At 49.0% G+C, this 20322-nt stretch overlaps 1 protein-coding gene across 1 annotated transcript; it reads right to left on the bottom strand.

Annotated features, from left to right (window-relative positions):
• Positions 1 to 64: 64 nt before the first annotated feature.
• Positions 65 to 19318, bottom strand: gal3st4 (galactose-3-O-sulfotransferase 4). Its single transcript, XM_084691977.1, has 4 exons — positions 18916 to 19318; positions 9383 to 9499; positions 6282 to 6579; positions 65 to 4785 (listed from the first exon to the last, which is right to left on the bottom strand). Exons 2-4 carry the CDS (start codon positions 9493 to 9495, stop codon positions 3730 to 3732), a joined length of 1467 nt encoding a protein of 488 aa, XP_084548103.1. The 5' UTR covers positions 9496 to 9499; positions 18916 to 19318; the 3' UTR covers positions 65 to 3729.
• Positions 19319 to 20322: the final 1004 nt, after the last annotated feature.

Here is a 20322-nt window from a genome sequence, read left to right as displayed (position 1 = left end):
AGACAGAGTCTCTTCTTCAATGACTCAACCATAGAATCGACTGACCATGCTTTTTCTACTTCCATTTGATTACCGTAAATGATCACTTTTATTCCAGTAGTGTTCCATTCCTGGGTATACAGACAGAACATACAGTTTAACATGACTGGGTCCCATGTAACCACTCACTAAACCCATAATATAAATCACAGTACAGTTTAAGTTCCATCCATAAAATTAAAACTTGATAAACGTTCTTGATTTTCAAATCAACAGTTTGTCGGTAATACTTGCGCATGGGGACCAAACAGTGTGCAGAGTGTGTGTGTGTTTCTGAATGTGTGTGCATGTGCCTTTACGTTCATGCATAAATACGCCATTGAAATGTAGTCATCACACGTCTGTGTGTGTTTGTATGGATGTGTATGTATGTATGGATGTGTGTATGGATGTGTGTGTGTGGATTGTGTGTGTATGGCTCTGGATAAGAGCGTCTGTTAAATGACTAAATGTATGGATGTGTGTGTGTGTTTGTATGGATGTGTGTGTGTGTTTGTATGGATGTGTGTGTGTGTTTGTATGGATGTGTGTGTGTTTAACATTCTGTATACTGGTCATACTTCATCATTCATCGTCTTGTTCAAACTGTGAATGTTTTCACTGAAACTGTGAACTACCAGCTCTCCATTCTCTCTTATGTAGGTCACTGAGCAGTGCATTCCAGTCAAGTCCCACAGCCCCACCCTTCCCCCACAACCTAACTCAAATTGGGAGGCCTAAAAAGAATAAATACAATATTTACAAGATATTTCAAAAGTAACAATATATACAGCAAGTCTTCATTTTAAAGCCTTGTTCCAAAATGTACCGTATTCTAAGGCAAAGAAACAACTGTATCACAAGCTCGCTTTGTTGTCTGAAATTCTGAGTTTCAACGTGTTTTACTTTGATGGGCCTGTGATAGATTCATAAACAAGTTTTAACAAACTTTTTTTCAAACACACACCACCATTTCGACATGATTTTCTTCTTTATACCAAACTATATCAGTACCTCTTTAACTCTCGTTCGGGACTACAGAATCTACACAAAAAAACTACAAATATGGAGGCAGCATCATGGGCTCTTGGGAAAGAACCTGCTATTACTGTAAGTGTAGCTCAAAACACTGTAAGACATAGAGAAGGCAAAACAGATACAACGACTGACGGAACAGTTGACTACACCCTTACATTTCAGAACGGAAGGTGAAGAAGTCCGGCTCTTCAGAAAGAGCTCATCTCGAGAAGATAAAATGTCACGTGTCACATGTCACATGTCAGAGAAAAGTAGGAGGAGCCCGGACGAAGCATTCACCCTGTGAATCTCCACCGAGACCGACTTTCACAGGGATTGAAGTCTGATATCGTACCTGGTGGACAATGGGAACCGTTTCCTCTCCAACTGGCATGTATACGTGTGTGTGTGTGCGTGAGCGTGAGTGCGTGTGAGTGTGTGTGAGAGGTGCTGAAAGGGCATGGAAACGATAGGGACCCTAAGAGGGTAGAACGAGGGCAGTTGAAATGAAGCATTCAGACGACGGTCAACTGATACCCCCAGTGGCCTCGTCTGGGGTAAGGTGAGAGCCACAGCGAACACTACAGAGGGAGACCCGAGCAGGACTCCAGCTCACTGACTTTCTCCTTTGTCCCCAGGTAAAGGCACCTGGGGAGGACAGCATAATAGAACACTGAATGCTTCTCTCCGCGGCGTTCCGTGCCTTCTAGAACACTCACTCGCGATGACCTGCAAGAGCTCAGCTGTGGTCCGTCCTGCTACCGTGTGTTATAACACGATCCCCCCCCCCCCCAACAAAAAAAAAACAACAACATTTTAAAGGAAATAAAAACATGTAGTGGTGTTTAGCTGACAAGTGGCATGCATGGCTGTGAACTGAAGTCCAGTGCCAAAAAAATCCCTTCACACACGGACGCACCTCATGCTAATGTGACGTGTTTCAGATGGCTGAGCGGTGAGGGAGTCGGGCTAGTAATCAGAAGGTTGCCGGATCAATTCCCTGCTGTGCCAAATGACGTTGTGTCCTTGGGCAAGGCACTTCACCCTACTTGCCTAGGGGGGAATGTCCCTGTACTTACTGTAAGTCGCTCTGGATAAGAGCGTCTGCTAAATGACTAAATGTAAATGTGTTTTACAATGATGAATCTGTTGGGGTGTGGAAGAGGGGAAGTCAACATTGACATCCTGTAGCTTCGGGGAGGAAGTTTCTAGACCAGCAGGAGGTGTAGTGTGGCGCTCTGGTGGGGTTTCCACGGTTACCTGGTAGTTAAGACGTCGCTCTGCATGTCGAGGTTTGAGGCGTCAGACTAAGTCGTTTTTGACTAAACTGTTTTTGACTAAATTATTTCAGAGTTAGTGTTAGTTTCATGAGCTGAAGCTAAGCAGAGCCAATCAGTAATTGCTTTTAATCTACGTGAAGCAATACTGTCTAAGCCAATAGCTGGGGAGGTGTGTGTGTGTGTGTGTGTGTGTGTGTGCGATGAAGTGTGCCGGAGCATTTCAAAAATCTGAGCCAAGATTCAAGTTGTCAATCAACATGGTGTTTGTGTGTTCAGATATATGGTCAAAGTATGCAAACGCAACATGCATGCAGGTGTGTTTGTAGGTGAGGAAAAGATGCTTCTGAGCAGATGCATTCAACACTAGAATGTGCGTAACGCATCACATCGCACACTCTTTGCAAGTGGAATCACAATAAATGTCTTGAAATGGAATCCACGGAATCAGAATGTCGGAGACCGAACACTCCTTCTGTGAGCCATTCTGACAGACGTGACTCTTTCTGACTCGTCTTCCTCGACGATCACAGTCGGTTACGGGTAGGAGTGAAAGCAGTCTGACTCTCTCTATCGCTGTCTCTCTTTCTGTCTGTCTCTCCTCTCTCTCTCTCTTCTTCCTTCTCTCTCTCTCTCTATCTCTCTCTCTTTCTATCACTCCCTCTCTTCTCTCTCCTCCTCCCTCTCTCTCTCCTCCTCCTGCCTCATCCCTCACTAATCCAAACTCACAGACATGACCGTGACTGTGTGATGAACCCTAGTGTTCATATTCACAGCACATGGGTCCTACTAGAGCCCTCCCAGGCACAAGCACTGCACCCCGCATTCTGGGGCTGAGCCAACGTGAGATTTACTGTCCTACTGCGTGGAGTTCATATGGATTTCATTCTCTGTGCTGTAGGGTCTTGGATAAAGGAACCGGTTCCAAGGTGTGTCTGGTCCTCTCTCTGCATGTCCGTCTGCAGGTATCTCAGAAGGGCGATGACAGCCTGGAGGAATGTTTTCAAAATGCTAGACTGGAGCCGTTTCAGAAGCTAAACGTAGTTTGCTCGGGAAACAATCTAATGCCAACGTCCTGAACTTTGACCCCCACAAACCCGACAGCCCCACCTCGAAAGTCTCGTCCAACCAGAAGACGGTTAGAAGGAGTGACAAAGACAGGCAAGAGGAATGGCGCAAATTTGGAGGAAGTGTTTTTCGTTATTTTTCCCTCTCTCTTTCCCCCTCTCTCTTTTGTCCTCCTCCCAGCCAAGAGAACCACCAAGGCCCCAGTCCAGACCAGTCCAGACCGGTCTAGTCCAGATCGGTCTAGTCCAGACCAGACAAGTGTAGTCTATCAGTCAGAGGTTTAAATATGTAGTCCAGTTGTTCTTAGTTGTGTAAACTCCTTCCCATTCCCTTGATCCTCCAGAGCTAACTATCTCATCCGATCTTTCCGCTCAGCCCTCGCCAAGCTGTGATTCCTGGCTAGCCGGCTCCCATCCCAGTCCCTCTGCTCCTCCCCCATACTCCCCCTCAGCTCCCCAGGCCGAGGCGGAGAGCCTGGGTCTTTCCTGACGTGTGCGCCCCCAGGGGGGATCATCGGAGCCTGGCCCGCCGCCCTGGGAAACTGCCTTGCATCCAGATGGTCCTTGTACTGGATCTCGGGCCTAATCATCCTCAAGCAGGCCTGACGGGTAGCGTTGTCGAGCCCCGGCTGGAGCTCGTAGCCCAGGATCTTCACCAGGCCGCTCTGGTACGGCCGGATGGTCTTGTCCCGGATCCGGTTGGCCTCCACGGGCCTCCCTCCGTCCCGCAGACAGACGCGGGCCAGAACCTCGCGTCGGGTCTGGAGGTGACCCACCTCAGCCTCCATCCGCGCCCGCCCAAACCGCTCCACCTCCTCCCAGAAGGTCTTGTTGAAGGCCTGGTAGAGGTGCCAGTCCAGGGCGTTCCAGTCCCGCAGCTTCAGGCGCTGCTCTTCCGTCAGGGCCAGGCCGTGAGGGGAGGCGCCCCCCAAGGAGGCGGAGCCTATCCCCACGCCGACCCCGGCCACCGCCTTCCCCACCCAGCTGTCGGCGACGCCGCCGCCGGCCGTCTGCTGCCGGGCGTTGAGGCTGAAGGAGACGACGGCGTCCAGCGGCCAGCAGAGGGCGTGTCGGAGCAGGACCATGGACTGGTCGAAGTATTCCGACATGAGGATTAGCCGGAACGCCTTCCGCACCGCCGCCACCCCACGCTTTGCCAGCGCGGTCGAGAAGTTGGCGTTGTGGTCCATGCCGAAGTCGAACCAGAGGGCGTTGCGGGCCAGGTGGTTGAACCGCAGCCGGGGGTTGTAGTACTTCCTGGGGTCCTCGGCGAACTCGCCCAGGCTCTTGGCTTTCTTGAACGCCGGCGCCACGGCCTTGTAGTAGGCGTAGGACGACTCGGCCAGGGCCACGGGGTCACGGACGATGGAGAAGTAGAAGGTGTCTGCCGGCATCACCTTCTCCACCTGACGGAGGAGAGGAGGAGAGGGGTGTGAGTGAGAGAGAGAGAGAGAGAGAGAGAGGGGAGAGAGGGAGAGAGAGAGAGAGAGAGAGAGAGAGAGGAGAGAGGGAGAGAGAGAGAGAGAGAGAGAGAGAGACAGAGACAGAGAGAGAGAGAGAGAGAGAGAGAGAGAGAGAGAGAGAGAGAGAGAGAGAGGGGGGGGGGGGAGGGAGAGAGAGAGAGAGAGAGAGAGAGAGAGAGAGAGAGAGAGAGAGAGAGAGAGAGAGAGAGAGAGGGGGAGAGAGGGAGAGAGAGAGAGAGAGGGTTCAATAAAGCATTCCAGTATTGAATGGAGAGGGAGGAGACAATGTCAACAAGAAGTTCTCTAAGAGAGAAAAGAAGGATGAAGCCAATTGAGAGACTGAACCGGCTGATAAATAAGGATGTGAGTCATTCTCATGAGGACTCAACACCTGTACACACTTGTGGAGGTGTGTGTGTAGGTGTGTGTGTGTGTGTGTGTGTAGGTGTGTGTGTGTGTGTGTGTGCCTACACTTGTCCTCCGTCTCAGGAGGAGATAAGAGTTGAGGAGAGATAACAGAGCAGAAGAGAAAACACATATTCAGTTGATTCAGTTCCTCCAACACGGAAACCGAAGCAGCAGTGTTGAAGGAAGGGGGCGGGGCCAGTAAAAAAAAAAAGTCCTTTGAAGTGCAGTGAGAACCAAACACCAAGATGGGAAGGACGAAAATATCTTTCATGCCAATTACAAACACGCATAATGGAAGAAAGTAATTAATGAATTAATTACAGAAGAAATCAGTCCTCGCAGCAAGGGATGCTGGGTGATAATCCACCATCCGGCAAGTCGCTACAAAGTCTCACACAGCTTCTTAAACACTCCGCCTTCACTCCCACTACTGCTGCTCTCAGCTATAAAGCAATATTTGAATATTCATTGCGATATCCATGACATACTTTTGTTATCACATCTATGTAAACCTCGTGGACAGTCACCAGGAGTGAAGAGGGCACACATACCGATGTCATCAGTTTGTGCAACGTGCATGTAGGAGAACAGCTAAAGATAACAACCTTTTTGTTTCGCTGTCTTCTCGTTTGTCTGTCGCTGTTCAGGGAGTCAGGTGGTTGAGCGGTTAGGGAATCGGGCTAGTAATCTGAAGGTTGCCAGTTCAATTCCCGGCCATGCCAAATGACGTTGTGTCCTTAGGCAAGGCACTTCACCTTACTTGCCTCAGGGGGATTTGTCCCTGAACTTACTGTAAGTCTCTCTGGATAAGAGCGTCTGATCATTGCAAATGTTCAGAAGTACAGCATGAACTAGAACACGTGTTGACGTTCCGGGGGGAAAAACTGAAGTCATACAGACAGCTGTTAGGGGATTCATTAAATAATAAACCATCAATCCAGTATTTATAATTTGTATCTACCCATCCATCCTTCCCTCTATACACTCCTCCCTTCCACCCTTCCCATCCCCTCGCTCCCAGCGACACCCACCTCAGGTTTGTTGAATCTCATATGATTCCCCATGATGTGGAACTCTGTGATGCGGGGGCCCCGGTAACCTTTGACCCGATGGGCGTTGAAGGGCAGCGGGTATCCAAACTGGTACCCCAGCGGCAGGGCGAAGTTCAGGTTGCGCTCCTCGCCGAAGCGGTACAGCATGTTGAGCACGGTGCTGCTGGCCGTCTTGTGCGTCTTCAGGAACATGAGGTGAGTGTGCGGCCGGCAGGAGCCCAGCGACACGTCAGACGACGACAACGGGAAAGGAGAACGGGACCGCTCCGGCTGGATGCTGGAGGGAGGAACAGGAGGAACAGGAGGAACAGGGGAACAGGAGGAACAGGAGGAACAGGAGGAACAGGAGGAACAGGGGGAACAGGAGGAACAGGAGGAACAGGGGGGAACAGGGGAACAGGAGGAACAGAGGGGAACAGGGGGAACAGGGGGGAACAGGGGGGAACAGGAGGAACAGGAGGAACAGGAGGAACAGGAGGAACAGGGGGAACAGGGGGGAACAGAGGGGAACAGGGGGGAACAGGAGGAACAGGAGGAACAGGAGGAACAGGGGGGAACAGGGGAACAGGAGGAACAGGGGAACAGGAGGAACAGGGGGGAACAGGGGGGAACAGGGGGGAACAGGGGGGAACAGGGGGGAACAGGGGGAACAGGGGAGGGAGGGAGGGTTAGTTAGTTAGTGAGATCTGTACCGGCGTTGAGTAACATTGCTTAAAGTTAATAGGTAATAAACAAGCTAATACTTACAGTAATAAGTTCAAAGTTACTTATTATTATTATGAGTGAGAGAGAGTGAGAGAGTGTGTGAGAGAGAGAGCGAGAGAGAGCGAGAGAGAGAGAGAGAGAGAGAGAGAGAGAGAGAGAGAGCGAGAGAGAGAGAGAGAGAGAGAGAGAGAGAGAGAGAGAGAGAGAGCTGGGGTTCACGTGGGCGTGGCAGACAGAACAGAATGACAACAAAAAAAAGTTCCCATGGACTCACTCATGCAGTCGCATACCTGTGTCACCTGTGTCACCTGCACATGCTAAAAGCAATCAGAGGGGCTTATCAGCTGCCCTTTCAATTCAGCTCTCAAATAACTGAACCATTGACTTGTTCCAAGAAATGCAACAACTTCAAAACACACTAAGAGCGCCCTCGAACAGTGACCAACACAAGGCTGCGACACACCGGCCAGGCGCTGACTGTGCAGGAACAGGGCAGAGGTTAATCCAATCACGTGCCACCCTCCACAGAATTGGATCCCACGTCCAGCTTTCACTTGGCCCGCAGCTATCCCATGTCTTCCTCTCACTCGCCTCCCTCGTTAAAAGACGACACCAGCGAAAGGAAACTGAACACAAAACATTCAAACAACCGAGAGGGGAATGAGGGTTTGTGTGCCCAGCTGGTAGAGCACCTGTCTAACCTGTCCTGTCTATCTCAGCAGCACTGTGACAGGGACGTCTGCATTCTCACAGGCTTTGTCCTCCTCGAGTGTCTGCTTCGAGATCGATTACCATTCACTGTTCTTCGATTTACGAATGTTAGCTCACACTGGGTTAGGGTTTGTTTATATCAGGTTTAGATGGGGACACAGGAGAAGAAGGACCTAATCATTTCAATGCACCTGAACTTGTACTAGTTACTAAATAACCAAACAAATCAACTTGAACTTGAAAGTTCAACGCTTGTCTCCCACTCCTGTTCCTAGGTCACCAGACAACAGGTCTGCAGGTTCGGATACCCCCTGTACCGTGCATAGCTTTGGATGAAAGCATCCGCTGAATCAATGTGCTTTCGTGAGATCGTTGCTGTAACATCCGTATCTGGTGACTGATCCGATCCCAGATGTTTGGCTGTAAACTACAGCGAAAAAACGCTCTTTAAGGAGTCTTAGCGAGAAGATTGTAGTTTAGAGGTATTCACTGGCCTGTGTGTCTAGACGTGTTGAGACACACACACACACACTGACCCATCGCATGGGTCAAAACACACACACACCAGCGTTGCCCTACACAGTTCACAAGGAAGGAAGGAATACAAGCGTGTTATTATCATAGTACGAACGGACAGGAAGTTGTCCAAAGATTTCGAACTTCTCGGTGCTTATCTCTTCTGGATTAGAATATCAGAAGGAAGGAAGGAGGAAACAGCGTTGTGACTTTCGTCTTTGATGGTGATGATTGCTGTTAACAGAGGCAATACTTACGAAAGCTATTGCACAGTCCAGACAATAACACACAGCATAATATTTAACTCTTCTTTCTCCTATTTCTTCTCTATCTCTCTCTCTCTCTTCTCTTTCTCCTCTCTCTCTCTCTCTCTCTCTCTCTCTTCTCTTTCTCCTCTCTCTCTCTCTCCTCTTCTCTTTCTCCTCTCTCTCTCTCTCTCTCCTCTCTCGCTCCTCTTCTCTTTCTCCTCTCTCTCTCTCTCTCTCTCTCTCTCTCTCTCTCTTTCTCTCTCCTCTCTTCTCTTTCTCCTCTCTCTTCTCTCTCTCTCATCTCTCTCTCTCTCATTTCTCTCTCTCATCTCTTAGCGTTTTGAAAACACAGGAAACCCTCCCCTCAACCCTTGAATCCCACGTACTCTCAAAGGAACGACATTACAGCTCTGATATCACCCTTCCTGTTGATCCATTACCCATGAACCTAAACATTACACAGAGGACCCAGAATGGGTGAATGCTGTGCCTACTAAACAACTTGCGCTGACAGGATGGGAGTTATCTTGAAACAGCCAGAGGGAATGTCGCCTGTCGACAGTAAGCCAGGAGAGGGTTAGACAGGAGACACTGTGATCTCTGACAGAGTACTTCACCTTCTAATAGAGTAAACAACTAGAATGGAAAACTATAGAATGTATTGTCAGTGAGGGAGGGAGGGAGGGAGGGAGGGAGGGAGGGAGGGAGGGAGGGAGGGAGGGAGGGAGGGAGGGAGGGAGGGAGGGAGGGAGGGAGGGAGGGAGGGAGGGAGGGAGGGAGGGAGGGAGGGAGGGAGGGAGGGAGGGAGGGAGGGAGGGAGGGAGGGAGGGAGGGAGGGAGGGAGGGAGAGTATGATAGCTAGTGAGTGTGTGTGTGCCTGTGCGTGTCCTCCTGTCTGACCTCTTGTTGAAGATGACTCCCAGTAGCTGACCAGCGAAGGCGATGGCTGCGACCACCAGCAGAGCCTTCCACAGCCAGAGAGGGCCCAGCCTGTGGCACACCACCCACCGCATCCTCCTGGTGGGGAAGGAGGAAGGGACGGAGGGGGGAAGGGATGGAGGCGTTTTGAGGGGAGGGGGGGTGAAGGAACGCCAGGGGTAGAGATGGATGGGGGTTGGATAAATGGATAGGGAGGGTGAGGTGGATGGATGGATGGGGGTAGAAGGATAGATTGCAGGAGGAGGAGATGGATGGAAGGGGGTGGATGGTAGAGGGGAGCAAGTGAGGAAAAAGAGAGGGAGAGAGAGGGGGTGTGGAGGGGAGAGAGAGGGAGGGTGAGAGAGGGGGATGTGGAGGGAGAGAGAGGGGGTGTGTGGAGGGGAGAGAGAGGGAGAGGGGGTGTGGAGAGGAGGGGAGAGAGAGGGGGTGTGGAGGGTAGAGAGAGGGAGAGAGAGGGGGTGTGGAGGGGAGAGAGAGGGAGGGTGAGAGAGGGGGATATGGAGGGGAGGGAGAGAGAGGGGGTGTGTGGAGGGGAGAGAGAGGGAGAGAGGGGGTGTGGAGAGGAGGGGAGAGAGAGGGAGAGGGGGTGTGGAGGGTAGAGAGAGGGAGAGAGAGGGGGTGTGGAGGGGAGAGAGAGGGGGATATGGAGGGGAGGGAGAGAGAGGGGGTGTGTGGAGGGGAGAGACAGGGAGAGAGGGGGTGTGGAGAGGAGGGGAGAGAGAGGGAGAGGGGGTGTGGAGGGTAGAGAGAGGGAGAGAGAGGGGGTGTGAAGGGGGGGAGGAGGGCAGAAAGAGCAAGTGTGATGAGTCACAGGATAAATTGTGGATGACTTGTCATGTGTTGTAAACAGAAGCACCAGTCAAGGAAACGTGCAGATAAAGAACACCTTCATCTCGTGTATTTACTGTTTCTGCCGCAAAGACCTCACCAAATAAATCACTTGAAATGCAGCTTATTTACACGGAGTAGGAAAAACAGAAACGGAGAATATGACTACAGCGTTTCCACCTGTATTTTAATGTGGCTAATTAAGTGTAATTCAATTATAGTTAAAACCGCAACAGACGATTTAAATCAGAGAAGTGACCCCTTCAGACCGTAATATAATGCCGTCCATTTGATTGAGCGGGCAAGAAAACGAGAGGTCAATTCAACACAAGAGCCCTTAACGCGCAGTCTTCAATCTCTGAGAACATTAGAACCATAAACGTGTAATGTAAAACAATGTGGTTATGACAACATTTTACATAGTGGGAAACATACAGAGATTAAAATAGCTTTGCATTGCGAATGTTAAACAAAATGACACACTGTCTCGCACGCACTCCCATACTGTAACAATAACGTGCATTGTTGATATCGCTTGGCTGGAACGCTGCACCGACACTGATATGCTTTCCGAAGCACGGATATTTTCCCGCAACAAGCAGGTTGAAGTAGAAATACTTAATTTTTCCGATGTAAGGAAAAATGTGCACAAAGGGTTTGTTGGTGAAATAGTCAAGACGTAGGCTAGGGCTTGAAAAAACACCTAGCTACTACATCATTATCTTGTACTGACTCCCGACGAATCACGTTTGAAAAGAATTCGCTGCAAAGTTATTTCTTGGCCGAAAGACCTAAAAGACAAACGTATAATAAATGGATCCCTTGTGAGCTGTGCTACGCGCGTATTACCGTGATGAAAGGCCTTTGTTTAGAGAGAAAAGGGAGTTATTTCGTGACAGCTACAGCCTACAACACCGTATGGTTGACGCTATCTGTTATCATTAATATAAATCTCAGCTCCGGTTACAGTCATAAGACCCTATCTTGATCTACCGTCTGGCACATCGGGTCGGATGGCAATCCACCTCCGTTACGACAACTGGCTTTTCTTACCTCGCTCTCCGTTTGAAAACCATGACTCAACCGGGCCGGTAACCGTGTTATTATGCAGAGGTTGGCGGCGGTAGCAGCAACTACGGTGCATCTCGAAAGCTATGACTGTGTCCTATGCGAATCCGCCGACGTTGGCTACAGTTATTAAGCCATAGCGAGACATTCCGTCTCCTGTGATATTCTCCTCCGCCTCGAGCTTGCACAGACCGGGACTTTCTAAAACCCGCCCTGGCTAGTGGTGCACTTCACTCTGATTGCCTCATAAAACAGGTTTGGACGTGAATAAAGGATGGTTTGCTCCTGTGTGTGTGTTTGTGTGTGTTTGTGTAAGCAAGAGGGAGTGTGTGTGGAGGGGGAGGGAGGTAATACACAGACTGCTGCGAGTCTATCGCTCTGACGTCACATGCATCTGTAGCCTCTGGTTCGTTTGCTTGGATGATGCTGACAAAATGCATCCAGGCGCAGAGAGAGGGAGGGAGGGAGAGAGAGGGAGGGGGAGAGAGAGAGAGGAGAGAGAGAGAGAGAGAGAGAGAGAGAGAGAGAGAAAGGCTGTAGGTGCAAAAGAGAGGAAGAGAGAGAGGAAAGGGCACGAGAGAAAGAGACAAAGAGAGAGACAGAGAAAGAGAGACAGACATAGACAGAGAGAAACAGAGAGAAACAGAAGAGGAAGGCTGGAGGTGCAGAAGAGAGGAAGAGAGAGAGGGAAGGGCACAAGAGAAAGAGAGAGAGACAGACAGAGAAAGAGACAGAGAGAAACAGAAGAGGAAGGCTGGAGGTGCAGTGGCCAGACAGACAGAAAGGGAGAGGCATGCACTTCCTACTTTTGCACAGCCTGTTTCAATCCTGTTGCCTAACGCTTCCACACATATTCTGCCTCAGACTTGTTGCCTAATGCCTAGATGCATATCAATTTACATGTCAGTGCATCAGCCAACCTATAGCTGGGATTAAGACTCTAACTATCCGATTGAATATTTTGCCTAAACACAAAACAACACCGTGGTGAAAAGTGAGACATGAGGCTACACTATTACCCTGTTTAAAATAGCTGCACTGTTTGTGTGAAAAATCCACTTCTCTCACACAATTCCTGGATCGCTAATTCGTCCACTGAATGAATTCCCATGTTTTTCTCCTCTCCAGACCAGCAATCTGGTCTGCATGTTTTGATATTTGGGGTCTTCGCACAGGAAACCCATTTGACCACGGGGGACAACATGCAACCTCCAGACAGAAAGGCCCAGAGATTGCCCACCTTAGAGCCCATATGCCCAAAGTTGGGAATCGAACCCAGGCCCTCATTGCACTGCAAGGTAGCATGCAATCTTCAGCCGCTGCAAAAGCCCAACTCGTGTCTAGACGCTTCCTCAGAAAACTTCCTGGTTCGCAGTGTGGTGGTGGTGTTAGACACAAGCCCTAGCCAACACTCCTCTACAGTGTTGCTGAACCAAGCTGAACTGTGCTGTGCTTATCTGTTGTTTTGCTATGCTAAACTGTGCTGGAGAGGAACTATACTGTGCTGTGCTCAGATGAGCATCATATTAATTTACTTGTCTCTGCAGGGACAGCCCAGCAGATAGAGGGGTCAGTCACGTGTGATAATTGAGGAGAGAGCAGCTAGCTAGCTGGTGTTAGCCTGGGGTGAGAGAGAGGCTGTGAGATGTGTTGTTTCCATGGCAGGAAGCTTGATCAAGGGGGCTATCCACACACTAACTCCATTACAGAAGTTAAGAGACCGGGAGACTGTGAATAAATGATGTGTTAACTACCTACAGTGATGTGTTAACTACCTACAAAAGGATACAACTATGAATAGAGGGAACAATTCGGTAATGGAGAGAGAGGAGAGGAGAGAGAGGAAAGAGAAAGGAGAGAGAATGAGAGAGGAAAGTAGAGAGGAGAGAAAATAAAAGAGGAAAGAGAGAGGAGATAATCAACCTCTGAAGCAGAGTTTCATTATTCAGATAAAAAGGGGTTGTACAATGGCCTGTACAGGAACAATAGGCTTTACATAGACTTTGGATGGGAAAGGTGTGAATGCATACTAAATACCTCTGTTCTCTTCTCATGACCCGCTGCACCCAACAGCTTAGGACTGTTCTGATCATCTAGGCTTAGCCCTGAATGACGAGTGCACCATAGGACACAGGATCTTTGCATGTGTGTGTGCCTGTGTGTGTGTGTGCGTTTATGTGTGTGCCTGTGTGTGTGTGTATGTTTGTGTGTGTGTGCATGCGTGTGTGTTGACTCATGAAGATGGGAGAACTCCTATCCATGTCAGAATGTCACGGTCTTGACCTCGTTAGCCTTGATTCGCTATCCTGCACCTTCCACTCCCTCCCTCTATCCCTTATCCCCCGCTCCCTGACGAAGCTTAGGCCTATTGGCCAGGGCTGTATATCAATCAATCCCCCTTCCTTCCTTCCTTCCTTCCTTCCTTCCTTCCTTCCTTCCTTCCTTCCTTCCTTCCTTCCTTCCTTCCTTCCTTCCTTCCTTCCTTCCTTCCTTCCTTCCTTCCTTCCTTCCTTCCTTCCTTCCTTCCTTCCTTCCTTCCTTCCTTCCTTCCTTCCTCCCTCCCTCCCTCCCTCCCTCCCTCCCTCCCCTCTGTGCCTCATCCTCCGCTCCCTGAAAAAGCTTAGCCTGTCAGAGGTTACATCTTAATCCAGCACCTCCATCCCTTTCTTCCGTCCTGGGTTGGTACCCTACAGGAAGATCAGTCCTCCAGCAGCAGGCTGAGTCCAGAGCCTCACTCGCTTCACTCTGTTCGGCTGGAGGATCTCGGGGGCACCATTTTCAGATGCGCCCCGTTCGCTTTGTCGTTCGCTCCCCTTTCAAACGAGCGTTGCCATGCCGACCTGGTAGGTATGTGGCGGGACACGGGTCGTGCATGTGCATGTGCACGGATGACATCATGTGTCCGGCCGTACGCCAGGCACTGGGTCATATCTGTAGTTTAAGAGCAGATAATGTGTCCTAGACAAATGTCCTTCATGACTAATCAGTCCGAGTTGTATCTTATTTGCTGTTACTGGCCAGGCAAATAACTTTAAACAACTCCAGCTTTTCAACAGGTACAGGTAATCATATAATGTCTGAGACTGGTCCACAAGTAGACATGGTATCATGTTTGAGACTGATCCACAAGTAGACATGGTATCATGTTTGAGACTGGTCCACAAGTAGACATGGTATCATGTTTGAGACTGGTCCACAAGTAGACATGGTATCATGTTTGAGACTGGTCCACAAGTAGACATGGTATCATGTTTGAGACTGGCCCGCTGAAGGAGGTGTGCAAGACAGCAGGTCGTATCTATATTTAGCCCCAAAGCCTCTAATCGGTTAACTGTGGCTTGCTAGTCTGTTCCTCAGCCTGGGCTTGGAATCTAAGCCCCTCCAGCACAGCTGGCAGTCCTGGTCAAGGCCTGGCTCCTCCTGCTCCTCCTCCAACCCTGTCTGCCCCTCTCTCCCCTCCTCCTGCTCCTCCTCCAACCCTGTCTGCCCCTCTCTCCCCTCCTCCTCCTCCTGCTCCTCCTCCAACCCTGTCTGCCCCTCTCTCCCCTCCTCCTGCTCCTCCTCCAACCCTGTCTGCCCCTCTCTCCCCTCCTCCTGCTCCTCCTCCAACCCTGTCTGCCCCTCTCTCCCCTCCTCCTGCTCCTCCTCCAACCCTGTCTGCCCCTCTCTCCCCTCCTCCTGCTCCTCCTCCAACCCTGTCTGCCCCTCTCTCCCCTCCTCCTCCCTCTTTCCCCTCCTCCTCCTCCTCCCCCTCTCCCCTCCTCCTCCTTCTCCTCCCCTCTCCTCCTCCTCCTCCTCCTCCTCCTCCTCCTCCTCCTCCTCCTCCTCTTCCTCCTCCTCCCCCTCTCTCCTCCTCCCCCTCTCTCCTCCTCCTCCTCCTCCTCCCCTTCTCCCCTCCTGTCCCCCCTCCTGCTCCTCCTGACCCTGTCTTGCCCTCCACCTGTTCTGCTTGGGAGGTGACATGCCACAAAGCCAAGGTTTAAGGTTTAAGGTGAAGTGTAGTGGCTTGTTCACACCCCCTCCCTCCCAACCTCTCTTCCTTCCTCCCTTGCTCGCTCGCTCGCTCTCACACACACACACACACACACAAACATTCATCTTAACCCTCTCTCTCTCGCCCTCCTTCTCCCTCTCACACACGTACAGTCCTGCCTTCATTCTTTATCTTTCTTTCTCTCTCTGCCTGTCTCACACGCCCACACGCACACGTCTTAACCTCTCTCTCTCTCATTCCCTTTTCCCTCCTTTCCAGCCCAGGAAACTGCTGTTGAGGCCCCCCCATCTATCCCTGACGCCATCTATTTCATGGGAACTGGCTGTGATGTCATGATGATATAAGACTGGTCCATATGTCGTGCTGCTGTATGCTTACTATATGTCTACCGTCGCTACACAAATCTTCTACACAAAACATCGCTACACAACCCTTCACTTCACATTTAGACCCAACAGACACTTAAGACTACACTTAGCTGACGATATTCCGTGGGAATCCTCTCAAAAAGAGAGTTTCTTTGTGCAGCTTTCGTTCACTGGTCCAAAGTTTGGTCGGACTGCTAGAATAAAAGATTACAAACTTGCATTGGGAGGAAGCATTCAACAGCGGCCTGCTGTCGTGCTGCCTGGAAACGTCAGGGAGAAGTCAGATGGCTGAGCGGTGAGGGAGTCATGCTAGTGATCAGAAGGTTGCCGGATCGATTCCCTGCAGTGCCAAATGACGTTGTGTCCTTGGGCAAGGCACTTCACCCTACTTGCCTCGGGGGGGAATGTCCCTGTTCTTACTATAAGTCGCTCTGGATAAGTGCGTCTGCTAAATGACTAAATGTATATGTATTATTTCCTTGTGCGGAAGGGTTGGAAAGGAGCTGAAGTCAACATCAAACAGCGGACTGACAGCACGGGTTAACTAGGTTACGGTAGTCGAGGTTACGGTAGTCGAGTTGAGTCTGACTGCACACAACTGGCCCACATTGTACCGTCTCTCCTGTGTGTGCTTAAATATTTCACAGCGCGGGGGCCACACGCGCAACGGAGGGCTGTATTATTCAGGAGGGGCATGCTCTCGCTTGGTGCACAGAGAAGGCCACGGCTCCTGCAGACCACAGTGCAGGCAGGAGTGGAGCGTTTGCGCGACACGACACGACCAGGCGGGAACGCGTCACGTCGGCAAGTTCTTTGAGACACGTGTGATTTTGAGAAACCTGTCGTTCTCGTAGGTCGATTGTGGTGGTTAACTCACACATCTGGACCTTTTGACACGCAGCTCCGTAGCACGTAAATGTGTGGACGTGTGTGTTTTCATTGCTTACTTCAAAACAGATGTGAGATGGAATAGATGAGTTCTACATTGGAATTCTCACACTAATGACAAGTCTGCATTTCAAAGACCTGGAAACCCATTTCCTGAGTGAACAACAGGGGCGTTTCTACACTTCTTTTTTTTAAACACATTTTTCTTCTTCTACTCATCATGAACCGAGGAAGGGACATTGCAGCCTTTTTTGCCCCAGTAAATAAAAAAGTTAGAGAAACGTATCAACGTATTGAGAGAGCTGAGGAGCTGGAGTAGGGAGAGCCAGAGCATTTAGTATGATTTGAACGTAAAGCAAAATTAAAGCATTTAATCTTTGAATACCCTTTGTTTATGTTTTTTTATGTGCCCCTCTGATTAAACACTGGCCCCCCCTTGCCCCCCCCCCCCCAGTAAAATGTGTCTAGAACCGCCACTGGTGAACAAAAGCGTATTTGCGAACATGAATACTGGAACAGGCCACAGACACATTTCAGGCTAGCTAATTCAGTTGGTTAACCAGTATATTGATTTGAATGTCAGGCCTCAGGCCACCTCTCATATGATGCATGTACTTTGGTCAGACTCAGCTCCAGAACAAATTAAATGGGTGGACATTTTTTTTTTCAAACGTGGGTCACGCATTTACAAAGCATGTATGAGAGTCAAAACAAGAGGAGACCTACATATTCTGTAGTGTAGCCATATGCCACATGTTCCCTACAACTCAATACAACACTGTGTCGTATTACAAAAATGATTGTGCTCAAAAGATTTCCATATGTAAATCATTTAAAGTGTCATCATATCACGACAGGTTTCCCAGGGCATAGTTAAATCAACTACACACAGAATCCTTAAATAGTATTTGGATGATTATAAATCCATCATTATACATATATTTATCAACTTCAGTTCTAGTGAACATCACAAGTTAGATTTTCTTTTTGCTATTTGAGGCCTGTAGACCCTATTGACCTGAGGTCATACAACTCGTCTTTTAGTTAAAATATGAGGGTCTAAGAGCACCTGGTGGGAATGTATTTGTTCAGATGCACTGTGTGAAGTCATAGAACCTTACAACAATCAGATCTAGTTAACTACGTTTTGCAAAGGGAAAACGTATAGGCCTATTTAAATCGGTCCAATTCGACCGTAACGCAACAGTGCCTATGGGGTTAATACGGTGTCACTGCATTGTGTCTTCATGACTGTGTCATCAGGGCACTTGTCATGCAGGCAAATAGCGGTTTAACCCTTGTGCTGCCTTCGGGTCACATGACCAAAAGGTTCGTAACGAACCATCGTTGTGTTTACCCGATTTTACCCAATACAAAGGCAAATAAAAATCATTTTCTTTTAACCTTCGCAATGTGGGGGGTCTGAGACAGCCCAACGGTTAAAAGAAAATGCTTCACTTTGTTTTTGTATGCGGTAAAATTGTCGCAAACGAAGGTGGGTCACAATGACTGATGGGTCAGAATGACCCGAGGAGAACACAAGGGGTAATCAGATTTCCACTGCAAAACGGTGTTAAAATCATTGGCATTCCAGTTTGTATAATAACGCTATTTTGATTTCAGCCCCTACACACGCAAATCTGATGAAGCAACGCATCATTCCGGATCCTCTATTCTGTCTGCCTCATTACTTTAAACAGACGAAATGTTTACCAGGAGAGACGGCATCGATAGCTACGGACTGGACTAAGAGCCACATAGACAACAGCCTATAAACCCTGGATTCTTAATGTCAACATATTGAATGACACAGAAACCTCGATCACTCAGTTAGAGAAATCCTCACTACTGAGTCTTGATCCATAGGATCAGTCAAATGCGATTACCCCCGTTGATTAACCAAATGCCACTCATAACCTACTTAAACCAGAAAGAAGTTTGACAACAACAAAAGCCGAAAATCCAAAAGCAAGAATGCTCGTATCGATTCTATGAAAATCTGTGAATGAGAATCTGCGTTTTGTCTCTGTTGCTATACGGGTTGAAAAATGAAATATCCGCGGTTGGGTAGCCTGCCAGTCATATCGTTTATTAAACTTATTGTTTTCGTGAGAACGTGGACTGTTTTGCAATTTTTCATTTTAAAGTTCTTAATATTAGCAGTAAGCATGAGTTACTGCTCTGTCTGTCCAATCTCCTGCAGTTGAAGAAGTTAAGAGTCAAAATAACAGTCTTTACGTAGGTCCCGGCTGGATATTTATGAAGCCTAAATCGTCTTAAAGAATAACGGGTATGTGAGCGACACATCTGTTGTATAACTTAAATGCAGAAAAAAAAGATTTACTTACTCTGGTACACGAAGTTGACGTTTTACAAATCGGTTGAAGGGAATTTCTTATGTAGCCCACCCGGTATAGGCTACAAAATACTGGCAGCTTCGTGGTCAGCTAGCAAGTAGCCAACTGGCAACCGCAAACTCCCATTTCTTCTTCGAGGTCAAGTTGACCGGGTTCGCCACACAAGCCGATTCCGAATACACACTTAGGACTAATACTACACAACCGCAAAAAGGACTAAGTACCGTGTATTTTTCTACGTTATACCATTTTGTGAACTTGACAGTGTCTTCAAAAGACTAAAATCTGGAACTAGCAAAAATACTCGTCTTTCGACGCAATGTTTTGTCCTGTATGTAGAGCGTTTAAGTCAAGTCTCTCAACTCAACGGTTGTTGTCAAGCTGCTTACTTGAACAATCAATCTTCTTTCCTCCCCCCCTCCCAGTCTCGCCCTCCCTCTCTCTCTCTCCCTTCTCTCATCCCAGTCTGTTGCCCTCTTGCCTTTCCTTCTCCCCAATAGCCATGCAAAAAACACAGCTTGTGTGTGTGTACCGCCTGTTTAAGTGCAATTTCAGTCAATATTGTAATTGAGTAAAAAAACTATCGACATTAAGGGGGGGGGGGGGGGGGGGGGGGGTCAAAATGTAAGTTGCGACCCCCAGAGAAATCTCTCCCGCGCGCACAGCCAACCGTGGCTTCTCTGTGTTCGTCCTCTCCCCGCCCCCTTCTGTTCTGCAGTGGACAGAACTATTACAATATTCTTGTTGGAACAAACGCGCCATTCATGGACCCTCTCTCTCTCTCTGTGTATCGCACTGCTGGCGGAGGGTAACGAAACTCCGGGATCACGAGCCCTTCACAGGAACATGCCGGGTTGTCGAGTTAGTCTGCTTATGAGGCTAAAGGGGTCGACTTGCCAGCTCGACTTTTACCGGGTTAATTCTTTTTAGTGAAATGTTACTACATGTCATTAAAAGAAAATGCGTATCTGCCATCGCTGTAATTATAGTGTTGGTCACACTGAACATTTTCGACGTACAGTTATGCGTCACCTATACTGCGCCGTGTGTGTCTGTGTGTGTGCTTGTGTGGTAAGTATAGGCTCCAAGCTGTTCAACATGTATGTGCGTGCTTGTGTGTGTATGGGTGGCATGTGTGTGTGTGTGTCTGGCATGTGTGTGTGTGTGTGTGAGTGTGTGTGTGTGTGTGTGTGACAGAGCGAAAAGAGCCCCCTGAATAAGTATCACATTTCTTGAAGGTGCCTTCAGAGCCAGACAGCAACATGTGCAACTCATTCAGCTCCCCCTTCATACTGCACCCATGAGCTCCACAAGTATTTAACATCCCACCAGACACACACACAGATTATGCATCTGTCAGTTTCTAAATGTTCAGGTGGAAAATGGACAAGCAAGTGA

The sequence above is a fragment of the Hypomesus nipponensis genome, chromosome 25, assembly GCF_054491055.1.
Source record: "Hypomesus nipponensis isolate SF chromosome 25, ASM5449105v1, whole genome shotgun sequence".
NCBI classification, from domain to species: domain Eukaryota; kingdom Metazoa; phylum Chordata; class Actinopteri; order Osmeriformes; family Osmeridae; genus Hypomesus; species Hypomesus nipponensis.
Note: the sequence above shows the minus strand (reverse complement) of the source record. Positions and strands in the feature narration are given on the sequence as shown.